Here is a 20,169-nt window from a genome sequence, read left to right on the forward strand (position 1 = left end):
GCTAAAACCGCTACATGGAAACTTGATTGGTACGAATATCCAATACGAATTGAAGCCACAGAGAATAACATTTTTGGTGAACTTAAACAAGATACTAGGTAGCTTTAACCTTTTCCGTTGTAGCACATGCATTGAGGTGCTTTGATGCCAAGAAAAGAAAAGAGAATAAAAAGAAAAACACAATGAGACAAAAATTTTGATGATGCAATGATTGATTTATATGTCTATCCCTTTGTTTAAATTCAATTTTTTTCTTTTCTTTTCTTGACATCCAAATATAGCCCTTTTTTTTTTGCAGCATTATTTAAGGGGAAAAAAAAGTTTGCTGCAAAAAAAAAAGTGGGGTGGGGTGATCAAGTTATACTTTATAAGTTGTATTGTAAACTGTTATAGATGCAGATGGAAGAGAAGACTCTCAACTAGGTGTTTTTTTTTTTTTGTTTTGATGAGACTCAACCAGGTGTTTGACATCAAGGATAAGCTAACGATTTTGCCCGACCCCTTACATCGTCTTATGCTTGAGGATGAACTTTGATGCAGCAGAAGATTGCTCCATAGTGACAAAGTGGTCACTGGTTCGAGTCTCTGAAAACAGCATCTCCATGAACGAGGAGGTAAGACTGTATACATTATGACCCTCTGGCTGGAGTCTCTTGCACTGTATACGCCCTAATGTCTTATCGCTTAGCTGATCCGTTTGGATCAGATATTTTTGGCACGTTTGTGGCATTTTCATTAAAGTGATCAGGATCGCCACGCTTAAGGCGTATGGTAGAAAATAGAGACCAGCCCCATCCCGGGCTGAAACATGAGTAGCTGAAAACCAGAAGCCTGGCCCTCCAGGCTAGGCCGGGCGTCCATTTCAATCCTCTGCAAGTCATCGAATCATTCATTCCGTCTAGTAATTCCCACGGCGCAAAATATGGGCTTCGCTGTCGTCGCTCTTCGTCCACCTCTGAATGCATTTCTCTGCTCAAGTAACGATAACTCGGTCTCTCTCTCTCTCTCTCTCTCTCTCTCTCTCTCTCTCTCTCTCTCTCTCTCTATCTTTGTGTGTGTGTGTTGTTTGTTACTTGTGAAGTTACTTCTCAAATTCGGTTTTGCGAAATTAATGGGTGTGTGCTATGTGACTTTGTAAGCAGAATCGGGACGGCGGTACAGAGCACCAAAGCCAGGAAGTACGCTTCGCTCTTCCCGGCTATAAGTGGCGTATGATCATAGCATACGATGGCACCAAATTTTCTGGTTGGTTCTTTGTCCGTTTCATCTTATCCCAACTAATATTTATCTTCAGTGTTGCTTTTCACATCTTAAAGGTGGAATTCAATGTAATATCTAATGGTTGCTGAAGAAATTTTGTGTATTGGACTAATGGGATCTCTACATCTCTCTCCCTCCCCTCCCCCCCCCCCCCCCAAAAAAAAAAAAAAAAAATCCCAGAATAAAATGCACCCTTTTAGTTAAAGGAACAGGGGAGGAAGATAAAATATTATAGGTTTGTTTTGAGAACTACAAAAGTAGGCTCCATGAGTAATTTTACTTTATATTCAAATCGAAAAATACAACCGCTGGTGTGCATTTGCGTAATGTAGCTTGTAGGGAGAATAAAAGTGGGATGGATGAAGTGGAGAAGTGCATCCAGAGTGTTGTGGGGCTGACGTATTCGTTTAAACTTAAAGGTTTACGGGACTGTTGTTCGACCTGCTATGATGTATGGGGTAGAATGTTGGGCAGTTAAAAAATGTCATATTGAGAAGCTTTGTGTAATAGAGATGAGGATGTTAAGATGAATGTGTGGAAAAACTAGGAAGGATAAAGTAAGGAATGAATGTTTTAGGGTAGACTTGGGAGTTGCCCTGATCAATGGCAAACTCAGAGAGGGTCTTTTGAGGTGGTATGGTCATGTGTAACGGAGGCCTAGAGACGCCCCAGTAAGGAGGAGTGATATGATCCCGATTGAAGGAGCTAAAAGAGCTAGGGGCAGGCTGAAAATGACCATAGGAGAAGTTGTGAGGAAGGACATGCATAGTCTAGGTCTTGTACCAAGTTTGACCTCGGATAGAGCCTATTGGAGGGCAAGCATCCATGTTGTAGACCCCATCTAGCTGAGATTCTCCTGACTGGCTGGGTTGTGCCTCTTTCCTCTTACTTTAATCTTTCACCTCTCATTTTTTTTTTCATCTCGTTTTCCATTTTTCTTTTTTGTTTAGACCGCAGTTTCCCTGCTTTGTCTGTTTGGATCCATGTAACCGACCCCATTAAGTTGGGATAAAGCTGAGTTTGTTGTTGCAGCATCTAGGGAGAATAAGAACTTTTTTGATTTACTATGACTGAGTTTTGATACTAGTGTAGACGTCCTTGACCACACTCTCACCTCTTGTTGGATTGATTATCTTCCGTTCAAAGGTTCTACCGACTAACATCCATGATTCAATAGTTACATACTCCCATTGTCTAGATGCGCCAACTACACCATTGTCAAACATTGATGCATTAACCTAATGATACGAAACTCAGAAGAACTCACCCTTAAGAGCCGACTCATAAGTTGAGGGAACCCAAGGCCTTATAAACCCCCACCAAATCCCTTAGGTTGTGTTTGTTTGGAGGGGAGTATGGGGTGGAATAGTTAAAGAATTGGACCTCACATGTAGTGGGGTGGAATAACATGGAAAGGAAAGGAAGGGAGAGTTGAGTCCTTTCCCACCCAATGCGCATTTGGTTGAGTGTGAGAGAGAGAGAGAGAGAGAGAGAGAGAGGGTGAAGATGGGAGTATGGTTCTAAACATAGAGAAATGGTGAGGAGTGAGACAGAGGGCGAAGATAGGAGTATGGTTCTAAACATCTAGCAATTTTTTTCCTATTTCCCTATTGTGGAGTTGTTGAAAGATTTGACTTTCCTCATAAATGGATTGAAGCAACATCCTCATTTTCAATGTTAACACCAGTACCTCATAGGTTGTTGATTTCTCCTTGCGTCCTCTTTGTTTCTGCTATTGACAATGGATACAGTCATTGTAACTGCAATAAAGAAGGCTTCTGAATCATGGAGAACATCCTAGAATGCCATGCGCTAATCCCGAGACCCACTCGACACTGCTAACACTCCCTCAAGCTGGAGCATATATATCGATCGTGCCCAGCTTGTTACAAATATAATCAATACGCCAACTACCCAAAGGCTTTGTAAACACATCTGCTAGTTGCTCTCCGATTCTGACATGACTTGGAAGAATCAGACCACTTTGCGTTTTCTCACGAACAAAATGACAGTCAATCTCAATATGCTTCGTCCTCTCGTGAAACACAGGATTTGAAGCAATATGAACGGTTGCCTGGTTATCACACCACAACTGCATGGGAACTGAGCTTTTAAAATCCAACTCAGATAACAACTGTTGAACCCACATCAGCTCACAAGTCACATGAGCCATCGCTCTGTATTCTGTTTTAGCACTTGAACGAGCCACAACACTTTGTTTCTTGCTTTTCGAAGAAACAAGATTTCCTCCAACAAAAGTACAATATCCTGTAGTTGACCTCCTACCAACTAGAGATCCTGCCCAATCAGCATCTGAAAAACCCTCAACTCGGTTATGATCATGATCACGATACATTATTCCTCTACCCGGAGCCTTCTTGAGATATCATAACACCCGGATAACAACATCCCAATTAGGAGTCCGAGGAGAAGAGAGAAACTAGCTCACCACACTAACAAGAAAAACAATATTTGGTCAGGTAACTATCAAATAATTCTGCTTACCCACCAGCCTTCTATGCCTCTCAGGATCATCAAGAACATCTCCCTCTTTAGTGGTCAGCTTTACATTGGGATCCATAGGAGAGTCAATAGGCTTGGACCCAAGCATGCCTGTCTCAGTCAGCAAATCCAGAACATACTTCCTCTGTGACAGAAACACTTCCTTTTGAGATTGAGCTATTTCAATTCCCAAAAAATACTTCAACTTCCCCAAATCCTTAGTCTGGAACTTTTGTTGAAGATAAGACTTCAAATCTACAATACCTGCTGAATCATCACCTATGATAATAATGTCATCAACATATACAAAAAGAAAATCCTCCATGCACTTGAGTGTCTATAAAAGGAGTGGTCACCACCACAACTAAATAGACCAAACTCTAGAACCACCTTAGTATAATGGCCAAACCACGCACGAGGGGACTGTTTCAGCCTATACAAAGACTTTCTTAATCAACAAACCATATCCTCTTTTTGCAACATACTATGTAAAAAGGCATTCTTGACATCTAGCTGAAACAAAGTCCAACGATGGGAGGCAGCAAGAGATATCAAAATACGAATGGAAGCAAGCTTGGCAACAGGAGAGAAAGTGATGCAGCTCCAAGAAGGAAGAAGAAGAAGAAGAAACCCTGAAGGAAGAAGAAGAGCAGCCTTGACTAGGCTGAATTTCGTTGGAGCCTTTTAGAGTTTTTTTAGGAAGGGCAAAACAGTCTTTTTATTATGTTTTATTTCTCTTAGTTCCCCTCCATGATTTTAGAGGGATAGGTATTTTAATTGTTTGTTGTTTTAAACTTATACTCCCATTCAGAGTATAAGTCTATTTCTGTTTTATGCTTTATTATTAGGACTCAGATTAGGACTGCCCACTCCTAGTCTGACTAGGACTTGCTTTAGATTGATTATTTGTAAGGCCTTTAGCCCCCCTTTATTATTATAAATAGTAGAATCGTGGGAGGCTCCCCCACAACAGATTTGAATTTAAAAAAAGTGTTTTTCGTGGCTGCTTGTTGCTCCTTGCTCTCCAAGAGTGTTTGCATCCTTGTGGGCTTATCAAGGTGGAAGGGTGGGTGGAATCCTGCGACTCCTTATGCCGTGACGGCTGGGAGGGTCTTTCTTCGAAGGAGATTTCATCCTTCATCCCTCAATTTACTGCGGTGGAATCCTATAGTAAGTTGAGATTTAAATTTCTGTTTTTAGTTTCCTTCCCTCCCCCATTCGATCTCCCTTTAATTTCTGTCTTTTCTCATAAACCCTAGAACATCTAAGTTCTGCCCAGCCCTACCCTTTTACCCAAATCCCCTCCAATTTCAGGCATGACATCCTTGCAATAACCCTCACACTCGATCCAGCTTTGAGGCTAATCTGATTAGTCTAAACCCTAATTCCCCATTGCTCCTCACAAACCCCAAAACCTTAAATTTCTAGGTTTCCCTCTTCTGACCAGCAAAACCCCCCCCATATCAGGATCGAATTTCCCTCCCATACATCTGAACACTCGACCTTGGTTCCAGCCCTTAAATCCCATTAAGAACCTAGATTTTAGTTGTTTTCTTATTTACAAAACCCGAAACCCTAACCCTAATTTCTGCAGGAATTCAAAACTGTTTCAAATCCAGATATTTTTATATCATAATGACCCCCTAAACCTGCAGAATAAAACCATATAAACCCCATTCCCAAATTCCCATTCTAAACCCTAATTTTGCCCTAATCAGCCCCAAACAGCAGGCTTGACCATACCTTATTTTTACTTGGCTCCTAGGAGGATTATTTCCTATTCTATGACTACATTAGAAAGTATCTAAATAATCAACACCGTACATTTGAGCATAATCCTTTGCCATAAGTCTCGCTTTCAAATGAGCAAGAGAACCATTAGGATTAACCTTCACTGCATACACCCATCTACAACCGATAGCCATCTTACCTTGCGGACGCGGAACTAGTTCCCAAGTCTGATTCACATCTAAAGTTGATAATTCTTCCTCCATAGCTGTCCTCTAGCCAGGACTAGATAATGCCTCTGCCACATACTTGGGAAGGGGATGAGATTCAACAGTAGATAAAAAAGAACGATACGGGGAAGACAACCCCGAGTAAGAAACAAAGTTAGAAAGAGAATGTTTGGTACAACTACGAGTACCTTTTCGTTGAGCAATGGGAATATCAAGATCAGAAAAAATAGGTTCAGATGGAGAAGAACTATCATTAGGATCTGTAGTTGGAGGAGTCATGGCAGTGTCCGTGAGAGCAGGGGGGCAGCAGCTACCTTCAGGTGTCGATTGTAAACATTGATAACAGGAGGTTAACGAATAGGACCAGCTGGAGCAGGACCCTGAGGCAAAGAAGGCTGAACAATATAGATAGGAAAACCATCATCCAACTTAGAAGCATTAACCGGTTCAACATGATAAGGGGTGGACTAAAAAAAAGGCACATAAGCCGTAACAAAATATTTACGCAAAACAGGTGAATAACAACGATATCCTCTCTGGGTACGAGAATAACCAAGAAAAATACATTTTATGGTTTTTGGATCCAGCTTGGATAAACCTGGCCGATGGTCACGAGTAAAACACATACACCCAAAACTACGGGGAGGCAATGAAAACAATTGTTCTTTAGGAAATAGCAAAGAATGAGGAATCCCTCCTTTCAAGATGGATGAGGGCATACGATTGATAAGATAATTGGCGGTCATAACAGCATCAACCCAAAAGGTTTTAGGAACTTGCATCTTAAATAACATAGAACGGGTAACTTCCAACAAATGGCGATTTTTCCTTTCTGCCACACCATTTTGTTGAGGCGTGTTAGAATAGGAGGATTGATGAACCATACCATGCTGAACCATAAATGTCGAAAAGGGTGCAGGAAAATATTCTTTAGCATTGTCATTACGCAAAACTTTCACACACACCAAATTGAGTGCGAATTTCAGAGACAAAGGCATAGAAATAGAAAACAACTCAGAACGATTTTTCATTAAATATAACCAAGTGATCTTTGAATGGTCATTATCAAAAGTAACAAAATATTTGAATCCCAAGTTGGAAGTAACAGGATACGGACCCCATACATCAAAATGAACTAAAAAAAAAAGGCAAAGCTAAACGCTTACGGACTCTAGGGGGATAACTCACACAGTGAAGTTTCCCAAACTGACACGACTCACATTCAAGACTAAAAATAGAAACAAAACTAGGATCTAATTTTTGAAGACTCTCCAATGAGGGATGACCAAGACGACAATGAATCTGATCATGAGAAGCAATACTAGAGCAAGCAACCGAACCAGAGCTAACCAAACCAATACCTTCAAGTAAGTACAGCCCCTTGACTTTCGTCCTCTACCAATCATCCTCTTCGTAGCAAGATCCTAAAAGACATGAGAGTTAGGGTAAAATGTCACTAAGCAATTTAAAGCTTTAGTCAATTTGCTAACAAACATAAGATTAAACAGAAAATTGGGAAGGTAGAAGACAAAAGGCAAGGATAGAGACGAATTGGGAACAACAGTACCGGTGCCTTTAACCTTGGCTAAATATCCATCGGCTAAAGTAACACTGGAAGATTAAGGGGACAAAGAAGAAAAGATACCTGACACGCCAGACATGTGATCAGATGCCCCTGAATCAATAATCTAGGGACGAGATGTAGCTAAGAGACACGCAAAGTAGCAGTGGAAGAAGTGGGCTGTGATATCTGGAACTAATTGTACCGGGCAAACTCCTCATCTGACATGACAACTACCTTACCCTCAGATGGTTGAGACTGAGGGGCTGATTCCATAGTAGTGACTGAGTTAGCAAACTGCTGCTGCTGAGCTGGTTTCCCATGGAGCTTCCAACAAAATCTCTGAATATGCCTAGGCTGACCACAATATGACAAGTCCTTACATTACCATCAGATGTAGTACCAGACTGGCCAAAACCTTGCTGGTTTTGACCCCTTCCTGTGCCACGACCCCCTCCACGGCCACGGCCACGGCCACGGCCTCCTCCACGACTTCCACCTTCTCCACGACCAATACCACCAGTCCCTGTTTGTGAGACCAGAGCAGAACTCTAAACAACAGGGGCAGCATCATGAGAGCTATCTCGAGATACCCTAAGCACTCGAGCAAAAGTATCGGTGAGGGATGTAATAGTCTCACCCCCAAGAATTTGTGATCTAACTGAATCATATTCCTGTCTAAGGCCTCCCAAAAAATCCATAACTGCCAATTGTTCCCTTTGAGTCTGCATTTGTTTCACATTAGAGGAGATGGGAAGGAGAGAATTCAACTCTTCATACATTCTCTTAAAATCAGCAAAGTACTATGTGATAGATCTCCCCTTCCTTGCTGTCCAATAGAAGTCCTGATATAGTTCATAAATTCGAGACAAGTTATTCTGACCAGAGTACAAAACTCCTAGATACTCCCAAAGTTCCTTCACAGTGTCGATGTGAGTAACCAAATCAACTATGTGGTTCTCCATCGAATTCAACATCTGGCTAGGAATTCGAGCATCAATAGTCTCCGAAGTTGTATCATCAGCAGGTTTATTTCCCGTCAGATGTGCCTGCTGATCACGACCTGTCAACACAAGGTGCACAATTTTCCTCCACTGTTGAAAATTTGTGACCCCTTCAAGTTTCTTCTCCGTGAGTTGATTGGAGGATGAGGAAACAACTTCTGTAACCATATTCTTCTTACTCTCATCACCTATAGTGAGGTTGTGAAAAACCCTCAATTCCACCACTCACAAAAAATCAGGAAGCTCCATAGAAAAAATCGATAAACACCACAAACCAGAAAAATTGGGAAACACCAAGCTCCACAGAAAAATCGAGAAACACCACAAACAATCACTGGCGGCCACAAATTGCTCCAATCAAATATCGCAAGGACCAATCAAATCATCAGAAAATTCTCAGAGTAGCAAATTCATCCATTGCCACCATCAAATCTCTCAAGACATCACCAAAAATAGCCTTCCAAAATCTACTTTGTTTTTATGTTAATATATAAAAGCAAATTTAATCCATAATCTCAATCCTCAAAACCGCAACCAACAAACCAGCAAAAAGGAGGGGTGAAAACACCCCTGTTCATTGAGTTCTCTCTCTTTCCGTCATGTGACCCCTGCTTTCTTTGGCCTCCATGACCGGCCCCTCTGGCCAGGTCTCTTTCTCCTCTCCTCTCTTCCCTTCCCAACCTCTACAGCCATCCCACGCCCCTTCTACCTCCCCTCTTCGCCTCGCTTGGAAGTCCCTTTTCGGTCCAGCTCCCTCTTCTTCTTCAGAGGTTCTCCCTCTGTACTTTATCTCCCCTTCCTTTGCCGATGGATCCAAGATTGCTCTCTGCCCTTCAGGTCTCCTTGATGATGAAGCCTCCTTGTGGGAAAATGCTATCGTTGGTCATTTCATTGATAACGCCCTCCATTCCACATTGTAAAGCTCTCTCTTTCCAAACAATGGAGACCTCTAGGGTCTTTTCTCTGACTCCATGAATAAGAATCGTGTCCTGGAAGGAGGGCCTTGGCTGGTGGGTCGAAAACCAATTTTTTTTTTTTTTTTGCTGTGCCAATGGACTCGACATATCTAGCTCCAGCGTGTTGACCTCTCCTCTATCCCACTCTGGATCTCCTTCCCTGGGCTTCCCTTCCATTACTGGTGCACCAAAGGCCTACGTTTGGTCGGGTCTATCCTTGGTACGCCCTGCATTCAGATGCCAGAACCAGTAGGAAGGATAGGCTTGCTTTCGCCCGTATTTGCATTGAAGTTTCTGCAGATGAAGCTCTCCCTTCAACCATCACCGTTGTTGAAGATGGTCACTCTTTTGTGCAACATGTTGCCTACGATTGGTCTCCGCCCCACTGTCTGATCTGCAAAACTTTCAGCCATGCCTCCTCTCTTTGCCAACCAAAGGCCTCTGTTGCTGGGGATGAAGCCACCATTGAAGGTACCGCTGTATCAGAAGTCTCTCTTGCTCAGAATCGGCAGCTTCCCAGTGGGAGAACTCACTCCCTTTTGGTTCCTGAAGAAATCACTACCATTAATAGCATCCTTGTTTCTGGCGCTGATTTGGTGACCCATCCAGGCTCTGCTAAAGACCGAAGCACCATTCCGGTGCATAGATTGCCCTCCTGTTGAAAAACCAGAACCAGACATCGTCGGAATCACTATTGGCCGAGAAGATCTCCGTCTTCGACTTCTCCTTTTGGTTTGTCCGCTGGGCAAAACCCAAACTCTGTTTTGCCTCTTGGAAGAAACAGCTTTGCAGCTTTAGCCTCAAGCTCTGATGGTGACACTGAGCCCTCCGCTTCCCTTGTTTCTCCTTTTGATCACTATGCCTTGTCCAGTCGCGATCTGGGGGAGAACCCTGCTGTCGATCTTGAAAAGGAGACCTCTGCGTCAGGATCTCCTTCTCTGGCGATTGATATTACCCTGCCCCAAAAGCTTGTAACCTTTCTGCAGTCTGGGGACCCTCTCCCTCTCCTTGACGTCTCTCTCCCCAGCTGCCATCCTTTGTCATTTTCCCCCAGGCATGACCCTTTGAGCCTGGGGATTACCTCCTTCAAAAGGCTTGTCAAACCCTTTTTAATCCCACGATCCGCTGTGGTCCCTACCCCTTCTTTGGCCCAGCCCACCAACCTCTCCTCTTTGGCTGACCCTGCAGATCTTAATGGGCCTGCTGGCCTTAATGGGCCAGCTCCTTCTTGCAATTTGACCCATTGCTCTAACCCTTCTGTCCCGGCTCACCCTCATTCGGGCCTAATCTCCAATACTGGGTCCCCCCACCCTGTGCCCCAGCCTATTGCCCCCCCATCCCTTCGAGTTTTTCGCCGCCGTAACCCTAGCTCCCCTCCTTTTCCTAAGAATTGTCCTTACATTGCCTATTCCTTGGCCTGTCCGGAGAGGATTATGCCTCTAAGCTCGGTTATCAGGGATCATGCTCTCTGTTGTGAGCCAAATGATCCTGGATAGTTCCTCGCTTTGGTTGGCTTTGGATCATTTTGTTCTGGTTTCTCCCCTTTCTTTAGTGCTCTTTCTTTGTTGGGGTTCTTCCCCTTTTTTTTGTTTGTCCTTGTCTTGATTAGGCAAGGCTTTGGCTTTGGCTCGTGCTTGTATTTCCCTCCCCCCCTTCTTTTCTTTCCTTTGGTTAATGAATTTTTACTCATCCAAAAAAGAAAAAAAACACCCCTGTTCTTAGAATTGCAAACCTCTGGTTAGGAGAACCAGAAATCGCAGAAAAGAGAAAAGAAAAAGAGAGTAAAAAGAGAAAAGGAGAAGTCCGCACGGCTGTGTACCAGTCCTAATATCCCTGCTCTGATACCATGTAAATAATGAAGGTAGAGAAGGGAAGAGATGAGAAGAGAAGAAAGGAAGAAGAAGAGAATGGAACAGCAGCCACAATCTTCAATAATAAGAATAATGAATGAGATACGAAGTATATATTAAGGATAGGGGCAAATAAGGAAAGAACCAAATAATAAAATACTCATCGTGATCCATAGGGGCTCTTGGGATTAACGCATGAGACCCACTAATGGGACCCACTCGATACTTCTAACATTCTCTAACTTTTCTATTTTCTTTCTTGAGTCGAGTGGGATGGGTTATCTATTTTTCTGTTTCCTTATTCTTCTTTTAAAGTTCCTTTTTTCTTCACCCTGTTATTTCTTTATGCATTTTTTAACTTCTTCTGAGACACATCAAAGATAGAGCTGTAATCTCTTCCATTCACTGTTTTGCCATTTTGTTGGAGATCTGTGAACTTCTGGGCCTGTCCCTGCATGCTTGGACATTGAGTTCAGAAAATGACGTTGAAAGTTCCCGGAAGTTGCCTGTTTGGTCAAAGGAGTAGAGGACAGCAGGGAAGGAAGGAGAATGCGTTTTATACGATGTACTAAGAGTATCTACATGACCTACTCCCTTTTTTCTCTTTTTAATCTCCATTACCCTTTTATACTAGTACTGGGTAGATTCCTCTATTAATTGAGCTCTAATCATGGACACACAAACACTAGTGCCAGTTGTCGACAATGGACATGCAGTCTCCGATAGAGCAATCTCCTGAATCCAGAAACATGGCCACGGATATGGTATTTGATGGATCATCTCCATTTCCAAATCATTATATCCCAAGTTCGTACTAAAAGGTGAAAGAAGCCCTAATTATGATTGTTTTGTCTTTGTTCTTACGTTTTCTTATTCTTTTTCCTCACGTGTTCTTGCACATTTGTCTTGAATGTGATATATTATGTTCGTTAAGAGCAGAACTATGAGTGAGAGTAAGGACAAAGATACATGTATAACATGTATAGCTTACTAAAAAACATGTTAGTAAAGCAAGTTAAGGAAATAATTGAAGGAAATTATGGACTAGAATGATACGCAGACTGGATCATGTTAAGGTATAACATAAAACAAAAAGAAACATTAGTATCTCAGTATCTCTTATGCAAGAGATGTACAATTGTTTGTTTTTCAGCTAATTTTTAACTACATGCTGTTTCTGATTAACCAATAGAGGACATAAACAACATTCAGACCCTAAGATTTCCTACAATACAAGAGCACAACTTGCTTGCTGCTTTCCATTGTTTACTTAAAGCTGCTTTTCTAAGACTAGGTGTCAGAATTTTTGCTTGGGTTGCCCTGATTCCAAAGATGTCTTTTGGGATTTTTATTATTTGATTGCTGATGTTATTCTTGTGTTTCAGGCTGGCAATATCAGCAGTCATCACCAACTGTACAGTGCCTTGTGGAAAGAGCTTTAACTCAGATAACAATGCTAGAAAGAAAGGAGCTTGGATTGGTTGGTGCAAGTAGGACAGACACTGGAGTTCATGCCTGGGGTCAGGTCTGGCTTTCTCATCCTTCTGAACACTGGAACAAGTATCTCTCAATAAACAAACATATACAACTCAACTCAGCTCAGCCTTATCCCTACTAAATAGGGTCGGCTAGATGGATCCTTTTTCTCCAATCAACTCTATTAAAAGCCATACTTGTTACTAGTCCTAAGCTATGCATGTAATGAACAAACATATGCTTTCTTAAGATTTCAGGTGGCACACTTTGTTACTCCTTTCAACTATAACAGTTTGGAGAGCATTCATGCAGCGCTTAATGGTCTTCTTCCTTTTGATATCCGAGTTAGAGAGATTAGTCCAGCACTACCTGATTTCCATGCTCGATTTTCAGCGAAGAGCAAGGTTTATCACTATAAGATATATAATGACACCATTATGGACCCATTACAGCGGTTCTACGCATATCATAGCACTTATAGACTGAACACGATTGTCATGAGGGAGGCTGCAAGGCATTTCATTGGAAAGCATGACTTCTCTGCTTTCTCTAATGCATCCCACAATGATCGATTGCCAGATCCTGTGAAGTGTATTTTCCGTTTTGATGTTGTCGAAAAGGTAATTTTGTAACCCTGTATAATATTTTTAGTTTAATGTGGGTCCTTGCTGCACCATGTTGTGGTCTTCAGTGATCAGGAAATAGGAACCAGTTGGTCTGTATACTTGACCTTGGTTGTTTGAAGTTGAAATGCTACCTTTGATGGGGCCATATAATTGAATTGTATCAACTAATATTATTCAATGCAGCCAGTTGATAATCTCTGGTCAGTACTGTTCCTAGAAGTTGATTGAATACTAGATGTTTGAGGACATACCCTCAATAAGAATGCTGTACCTTAGATAATAATAGTGAAAGTTTCATGGTCTCTACATCTAATTTTTAGTTTATTGCCCAATTTATAGTTTATAGGAGGCCTATAATTTTTTTTCTCGATGGATAGCCTATAGGTTATTGAATCAATGCTTGATTTATTTTTTCTAGGGAGCTCTTCTACAACTTGAGGTTGAAGGCTCTGGTTTCTTGTATAGACAAGTGCGGAACATGGTAAACAATCTTTCTTCCCTCCTTTTTAACATCTACCCTAAAACTTATTGTTGCCTTCTTCCCTCCTTTTTTTTCTTCGTTGTTGTTATCCTTCTTGCATCGATGTCTTTCTTTAATGGGATTTTCTTATTGCTACCCCTCAAGGTGACAAATAATTTGTAACCTTACTTTTTTGCCCTTTTGGTATGACACAATTTTTTCTCAAATGAGGGTAATAGTGTCATTTCACATGCATACTCGAAAAATGTGCATGACAATGACAACTTTTGATAATGACATAATGATACGTCACTTTCAACTTATTTTTTAAAAATCCTTTTATACCCCCATCTTAAAAACCTTTTGAGAGATAAGACAAAGGGTAATTAAAAGGTGGTGTCTAGTTCTACGTACACCTATAGAGGTTTCACTCAGACACTCCCTTTAATTATGACCAGATTAAGTCAGTGGTGATAAATTTGGTAGCAGTGTGTTATTTTGATATTTGTATTCTCTTTTTGTTACAATAGGTCAAAGCCTCAAGTTTAGAACATGGTTAAAACTGAAAACCTTCTTCTTTCCCCTCCCTATAGGTCGCTTTGCTGCTTCAAATTGGAAAGGAGGCAGTTCCTCCTGATATTGTCCAAAAAATTTTGTTAACTAGAGATCGGAAAGAACTTGCAAAGTATGCCTTATCTGCCCCTCCACAAGGACTCTGCCTTATATCAGTCAAGTACAATGAAGAGGTCCTACAGCCTCCCCTTGGTTGCCCTTCGACCAGCTTTGGCCAGAATCAATGTGTAAGTAAATGCAAGCTTCCATTCTATTGAGAAACTTGAAGGATGTGGTTGTAACTGTCCAACTCTTAAAAAGTGCAATATGTGCAATTACAAATATTAAAAATTCAAACTTGATTCATTACGTTCTGAGTTTCCTGATATTTTTGAATATAGCATAATGTCAGTTATATGATGACCACAATCCTCAAGGATGAAGAAGCCAACCCTTTGGGCCTTTTTTTTGCCTCTTAATCTCTGAAACTTTTATCAGGTGACTGTATGTTGCAATTTTCTGTTGAAAATACAGCAGAGAGAGATGGGTTCTTGTGCCCCTCTTCTGGACTAATGAAAGCTCTGTTACACATGGAAAGTACATAAACTTGGATTACGATGCTGCAGATGCAAGGAGAACATTGAAGTCGCCAAGAATCCACTCAGCCATCTCATCTTTGTCACTGACATATATTTCTGTTCCCACATCCATTGAAGGCCATATTCTTCTAGCAGGAGGGGTACCTGGATCCTGCAAAGGAAGAATGGTAGCTAAATTTAAAATACATTTTTTTTCTTCTTTTTTTTGGTTTTGTTTGGGGTGTTCTGAGTACTGACCTGATAGAAGTAGAGTCTGCTAGAAAGACCTCCGACATTGAGCTCCCAAGTCCTGGGATCCCCAACCCACCCTTCCCCGGGTTTGGTTGGATACCCATATGCTGCCCATATTGGGTGGGGAAGTATCTGTACCAGTTCTTGTGCCTGAGGATTGCTGTAAGGATCACAGAGACTGACAGGTTGCTCCAAGTGACGAGCATTCCCAGGAGCACAATAGTAGTGATAAGCTGCATATGGGAAGTTTGCAGTATCGTTCCTGTAAATCTTTTTGTCGTCTGGGGTGATATGGAATGGTGGACAATTGACGAGACTTGTGGGGCTGCACCAAGCTTGTGTTTCAGGGTTGATGATCATTTCGCTGTATCTGGTAACATCTGTGAGCACATCTCCATCACAGGGAGCGCCACTATTCTTCCAGCAGCTGCCAATGTCTATTAGGTAGAATTGGCTCTTTGGGCCTCCCCCTTGCTTCACATCCAAAGAAAATTTGACCTTGAAATTGGGTGATTCTGGAAGCTGTAAGAGAGGGGAATCAGTTAGTTAACCTTGATTATTACGTATGAATACGAGGAATTGAATGAATCAACTCAATGTTCTAGGCTGATATACTTCAGGAGTTCAGGGACCAAAGAACAGAACAGGTAAGTCTGCTTTCTGGTTTTTCTGCTTCAACTGCCAGTTCAACTTGATGGAAGTAAAAAGTATTTATTGATGTAACTAAATGGGCAGGAGCCGCAGGACCATCACAAATTCCTCTCCCCCCCACCCCCAAAAAAAAGAAGAATCCTAATAGGATAGAAGATATTGTCTTTCAAGCTCTTGTTTGTTAAGATTGAACTATCTTATTTTCCTTTTTTGGCATCTAAGATGGATGGTCAATTGATGTATGGTCTTAACAAATAGAGAGGGAGATGGGTAACTCTTTAATTGTACTTGTTCAAACATCAGACTAACATAAGAAGGCATCTGGCGTAAGTTCAACTTGTGGCTCCATTTTATGGTTATCATAAAAGACAGCATAATCCCTGTTAAGTTCCATAGTTTCCAAGACTTGAAACATATATGCCCTTACAAAGTGTATATTTAGTAAAGCATATTGGATAGTCCTCAAGTCTTGTTTATACGGATTCAGGAATAATTAAATTGGAAAAAGCATGGGATCGGTCCCAGATAACACCTGGTCCATTACAACCCCCTCCCTTGGGGAGAAGGTGAGAACCCATATCCACTACATAATACATATTTGATGAAGGTCTCATCTAAGTGTCTTCACTCTTGACTGAGAAGCAAGAGAAAATAGATCCAGTCAGCCTCTAGTGGTGCACTGAGAGTGATGTTTCGTTCATTGAGCAAGCAACATATGGGAGTGCACCAATGAAGTGTGGTAAAACTGTATGAGAGGGCAATGAGATCATTTTAAATGAGAAGGATAGAGATAGATATTGAGGGTGTAAATGTACCATACCCTGGCGGCTGAGAGAATTTCGTCCCCCAATATATTTTCACATTACATGAAGGGGAGATTAAAAAGGAGAGTCTCTAGAGCATTTTCCATTTTTCTTACAAAAAAGGTGGTGTTAGGTGTAAGCTCGATTGGTTACACCTAATGCAAGTAGAAAAAAGAGAGAAGGAAATTGGAGAAAGTTTTCGTCAAGTAGGATGGAGAGAGAATCTATTCGCCTACCATGATGTGATTTTATGATTGAACTATTGATGAGATGAATTTTATCATTAATTCTCATCCTCTAACCTTGGCCACGGTTTTAGAAATCATTTGTATTGGGATTAATCAATACCAATACATATTCGTATTAGCCAATACCTTTACCTAACCAATATATGGTACATTCGGTGCTGTGTTTGGACGTGTACCTGCACCTAGACACAGCTTGACACTGCCTCTAGTCCTGGCAAAAAGGACCAGGGGCAGCACCATTCTCACTTCGAGCTGTGTCTGTGAACAGGTATGTCATGCCCAGGCACAGCACCGGTTAGCATTTTTTCACTTTTTTTTTTTTTTTCAAATAAAAAATTAAAAACATGGTGTTTTGAAATAGAATCGTGCAGATACGTATTTGTCGAATCCTAAGGTCAGGGAAAAGAGATAAAAAAAAAAAAAAAAACGAAAAAAACAGTAGTCTTCTCACTTACAGTTTTCAGCATTCCTCTTGTGTCATAATGGTATCCACCGGAGAAACCTTTGGTTGCATCAGCTCTGAGATACAGCATAAGCCATGGATACTTCTTTGATGTTTTGAGCTTATGTCTGAAAGTCCAGCTCCCAATTCCGACTTTCTTCTCCCAAACTACCTCAAAATAGGAGATCCCGTTTATCCCATCTCGGATATCAGAACCCAGATCGTAAGTACCACTGAAACTCCCTCTCATCTCGCCCTTTCCTGATACTACTGTCTCTTTATGATATAGGATTGGTTGGTTCATGCACCCATTACCAAAGCAGGGGAAGTTTCCCTCCTTAAAAGGCTTCACATTTTTCCCATTCTGGGGACACAATCCAGACATTGTATCATAGTTACCATTTTTCAACATCACCATCCAATACTGCCATGGATTGCCGGCATCTGCAACTTCACATAAAGAACCCAGATACAGTTCTTTCTCCACCGCATATAGATCTGGGTTTTTCAGAGCTTTTGGTCTCAAACCCGGGAATGGTTTTCCCGTACCCAGTTGGTTATCAGCTTTGGTCACTCTATGCTTCAAGGAAGAACCTGCCCAGTGCAAAGAGAAGAACAACAGAAGAGACATTAGAATGAGTAGGAAGAATCCCATAAATTGACAACATACAGAAAAGAGAACAAAAAAAAAAAAAAAAAAAAAAAAAACCCATTTTTGATTGTTTATCAGATTAAATGCATCGACAATTAGAAAAGCCCTTGTTTTGATTGCTGATTTGGTTTTGTAATCGTAGATGAGTGGAGAAGAAATAGGAATGCAGTTCTGACGGAAGGTGAAAGAAACCCAAATTTCTTTCCTACTCTTCTTTGGGCTTACTTGATAACAAATCAAAACAATCAGCAGCTCTTGGGCTTCCCATCCCAGGAGCTTCTTTACCAACTTCATTGCAGAAGTTCCAGGCTTCGAAAGCTATTCTCAATCCATCCCTTCGCATTCCTGGGTCCCCTACGGCTGAGATGTACTGTTGCTTTGAAGCTGAGAGGAACCTGAAGAAGGATACATTTGCTATGAGAAGCAATAGAAAGAATCGACTCCCGGTGACTGCGTTCATGGATGATATCTGGTGTAGAGAGACCAGTGGAAGGGTGCTCTGCTCTTTAATGGTAACTTTAGATTCATAAACTGGGTTGGAGCTACTACTTAGCAGCTAACGTCGGTCTTTAGGCTATGTTTATATACTTGATTTTGTATTTCAATTTACAAATTATACCCCTGAGCTGCTGGCAGCTGGCGCTGTGGCCGCTTTTTCCCCCTTTGAAAATTATTGGGCGAGTGAGGTTGCCCAAACGGCCAAACCTGTCAGAGTAGGAAACCGCGGGAACAACGAACAAGGGGCGGGCGCCAGGGGGCGGGGTTTGGTTCACATTATTCTGATGGGGTAATGTGGGTCCCAGTGGTTAATTACGTGAGAGGGCGTGGCGTGAGAAATTTCTCAAAGATTCTAAGAGTGGAACATTGCACCAATGAGAGGAAAATAGATAAATTTATGTGATAAGGCCAAGAAGAGCAATGGAGGAAATGGTGGGGAGAGAAAGGTCCCAAGAAATACCCTCCCAAGGAAGGAAATAGTAAGGCTACCACAAGCAAGGAGGGTAAGGCCAAGTTTGACAAGAAGGATAAGTTCACTCCAAGGGACAAGTGCTTCTTGTGTGACGGGCCACACCGGGCTAGGGATTGCCCCAAGAGAAAAGCTCTCAATGCCCTATTGAGAAGGGTAAAGAGGAAGCACACATGGGGTCTCTACAACAACCTGGTGCTATCAAGGCCAAGGCGACGGAGGTCAAGGCCACTACCTCTCGCAAGGGCTTATGTATGTGGAGGTGCACATCAACGGGAAGCCCTCGCGAGCTATGGTCGACACAGCGCCCACACACAACTTTGTCTCAATGGAGGAGGGCAAAGAAGCTTGGACTAAAGGTGTCCAAGGAGGGAGGATGGCTCAAGGCGGTTAACTCCCAAGCTCGTCCCATCAAGGTGTCGCCGAGGGGTCGAGATGAGCATCGGGACGTGGAAAGGCACCGTGAACTTGTCGGTGGTGCCTATGGATGATTTTCAAGTGGTGCTAGGTATGGAGTTCTTAAGAAGGGTTAAGGCTATACCCATGCCATTCATCAAAGACCGTGTGCATCATGGAAGAAGGTGCACCATGCATGGTCCCACGGTGCAAGGGACCAAAGAAGGCCCCAAGCTACCTCGGCTATGCAATGGAGAAAGGGGTCAAAAAGGGGGAAGACACCTACCTTGCGGCATTACTTGAAGAAAAGGAGAATAGCCCCACGGAGGTGTTGCCCAAGCCAAAGGGAGAAGGTCCTTGAGGAGTTCAAGGATGTCATGCCACCGTAGCGCCAAAGAGACTTCCACCTAGGAGGGAGGTGGACCATGCGATCGAAGTTGGAGCCCGGTGCCAAGCCACCGGCCATGGCACCTTATCGAATGTCGCCGCCAGAGTTAGAGGAACTAAGGAAGCACTAAAGGACTTACTTGATGCCGGGTTCGTCCGCCCGTCCAAAGCTCCATATGGTGCCCGCTTCTCTTTCAACGGAAGCATGATGGGTCACCGATTATGCATCGACTATCGGGCGCTAAACAAGGTAACCATCAAGAACAAATACCCCATTCCTTTGATAGCTGATCTATTTGATAGACTTGGTGGGGCAAGGTACTTTACTAAGCTAGACTTGCGGTCGGGCTACTACCAAGTCCGCATCGCTGAGGGAGATGAAGCCAAAACCACATGTGTGACACGGTATGGCTCATATGAGTTCTTGGTTATGCCCTTTGGCCTCACCAATGCACCAGCCACATTTTGCACATTGATGAACAAGGTCTTCCATCCCTACCTCGACAAGTTCGTGGTGGTGTACTTAGACGACATCGTGGTCTATAGTAACACCCTAGAGGAACATGTGCAACATCTAAGGGTTGTCTT

The 20,169-nt window shown here is 42.3% G+C and overlaps 2 protein-coding genes across 3 annotated transcripts; one reads left to right on the forward strand and one right to left on the reverse strand.

Moving 5' to 3' along the window:
* The first annotated feature begins 810 nt into the window (after positions 1–810).
* On the forward strand, positions 811–14,574 carry LOC122671181 (tRNA pseudouridine synthase A 1). 2 transcript variants are annotated; one of them, XM_043868284.1, is made up of 6 exons: positions 811–991; positions 1,143–1,245; positions 12,477–12,616; positions 12,825–13,187; positions 13,612–13,674; positions 14,247–14,574. In XM_043868284.1, the coding sequence occupies exons 1-6, from the start codon at positions 923–925 to the stop codon at positions 14,481–14,483; spliced, it is 975 nt and encodes a 324-aa protein (XP_043724219.1). In that variant the 5' UTR covers positions 811–922; the 3' UTR covers positions 14,484–14,574. The 2 variants fall into 2 exon arrangements, with proteins under 2 accessions (XP_043724219.1, XP_043724220.1); XM_043868285.1 differs by having other exon boundaries at positions 14,184–14,325.
* LOC122671180 lies at positions 14,548–18,384 on the reverse strand. Its single transcript, XM_043868283.1, has 4 exons — positions 18,057–18,384; positions 17,193–17,773; positions 15,042–15,557; positions 14,548–14,955 (listed from the first exon to the last, which is right to left on the reverse strand). Exons 1-4 carry the CDS (start codon positions 18,289–18,291, stop codon positions 14,818–14,820), a joined length of 1,470 nt encoding a protein of 489 aa, XP_043724218.1. The 5' UTR covers positions 18,292–18,384; the 3' UTR covers positions 14,548–14,817.
* Between the last annotated feature and the right edge of the window lie 1,785 nt (positions 18,385–20,169).

This window comes from Telopea speciosissima, chromosome 8 (assembly GCF_018873765.1).
Source record: "Telopea speciosissima isolate NSW1024214 ecotype Mountain lineage chromosome 8, Tspe_v1, whole genome shotgun sequence".
In the NCBI taxonomy this organism is placed as follows: domain Eukaryota; kingdom Viridiplantae; phylum Streptophyta; class Magnoliopsida; order Proteales; family Proteaceae; genus Telopea; species Telopea speciosissima.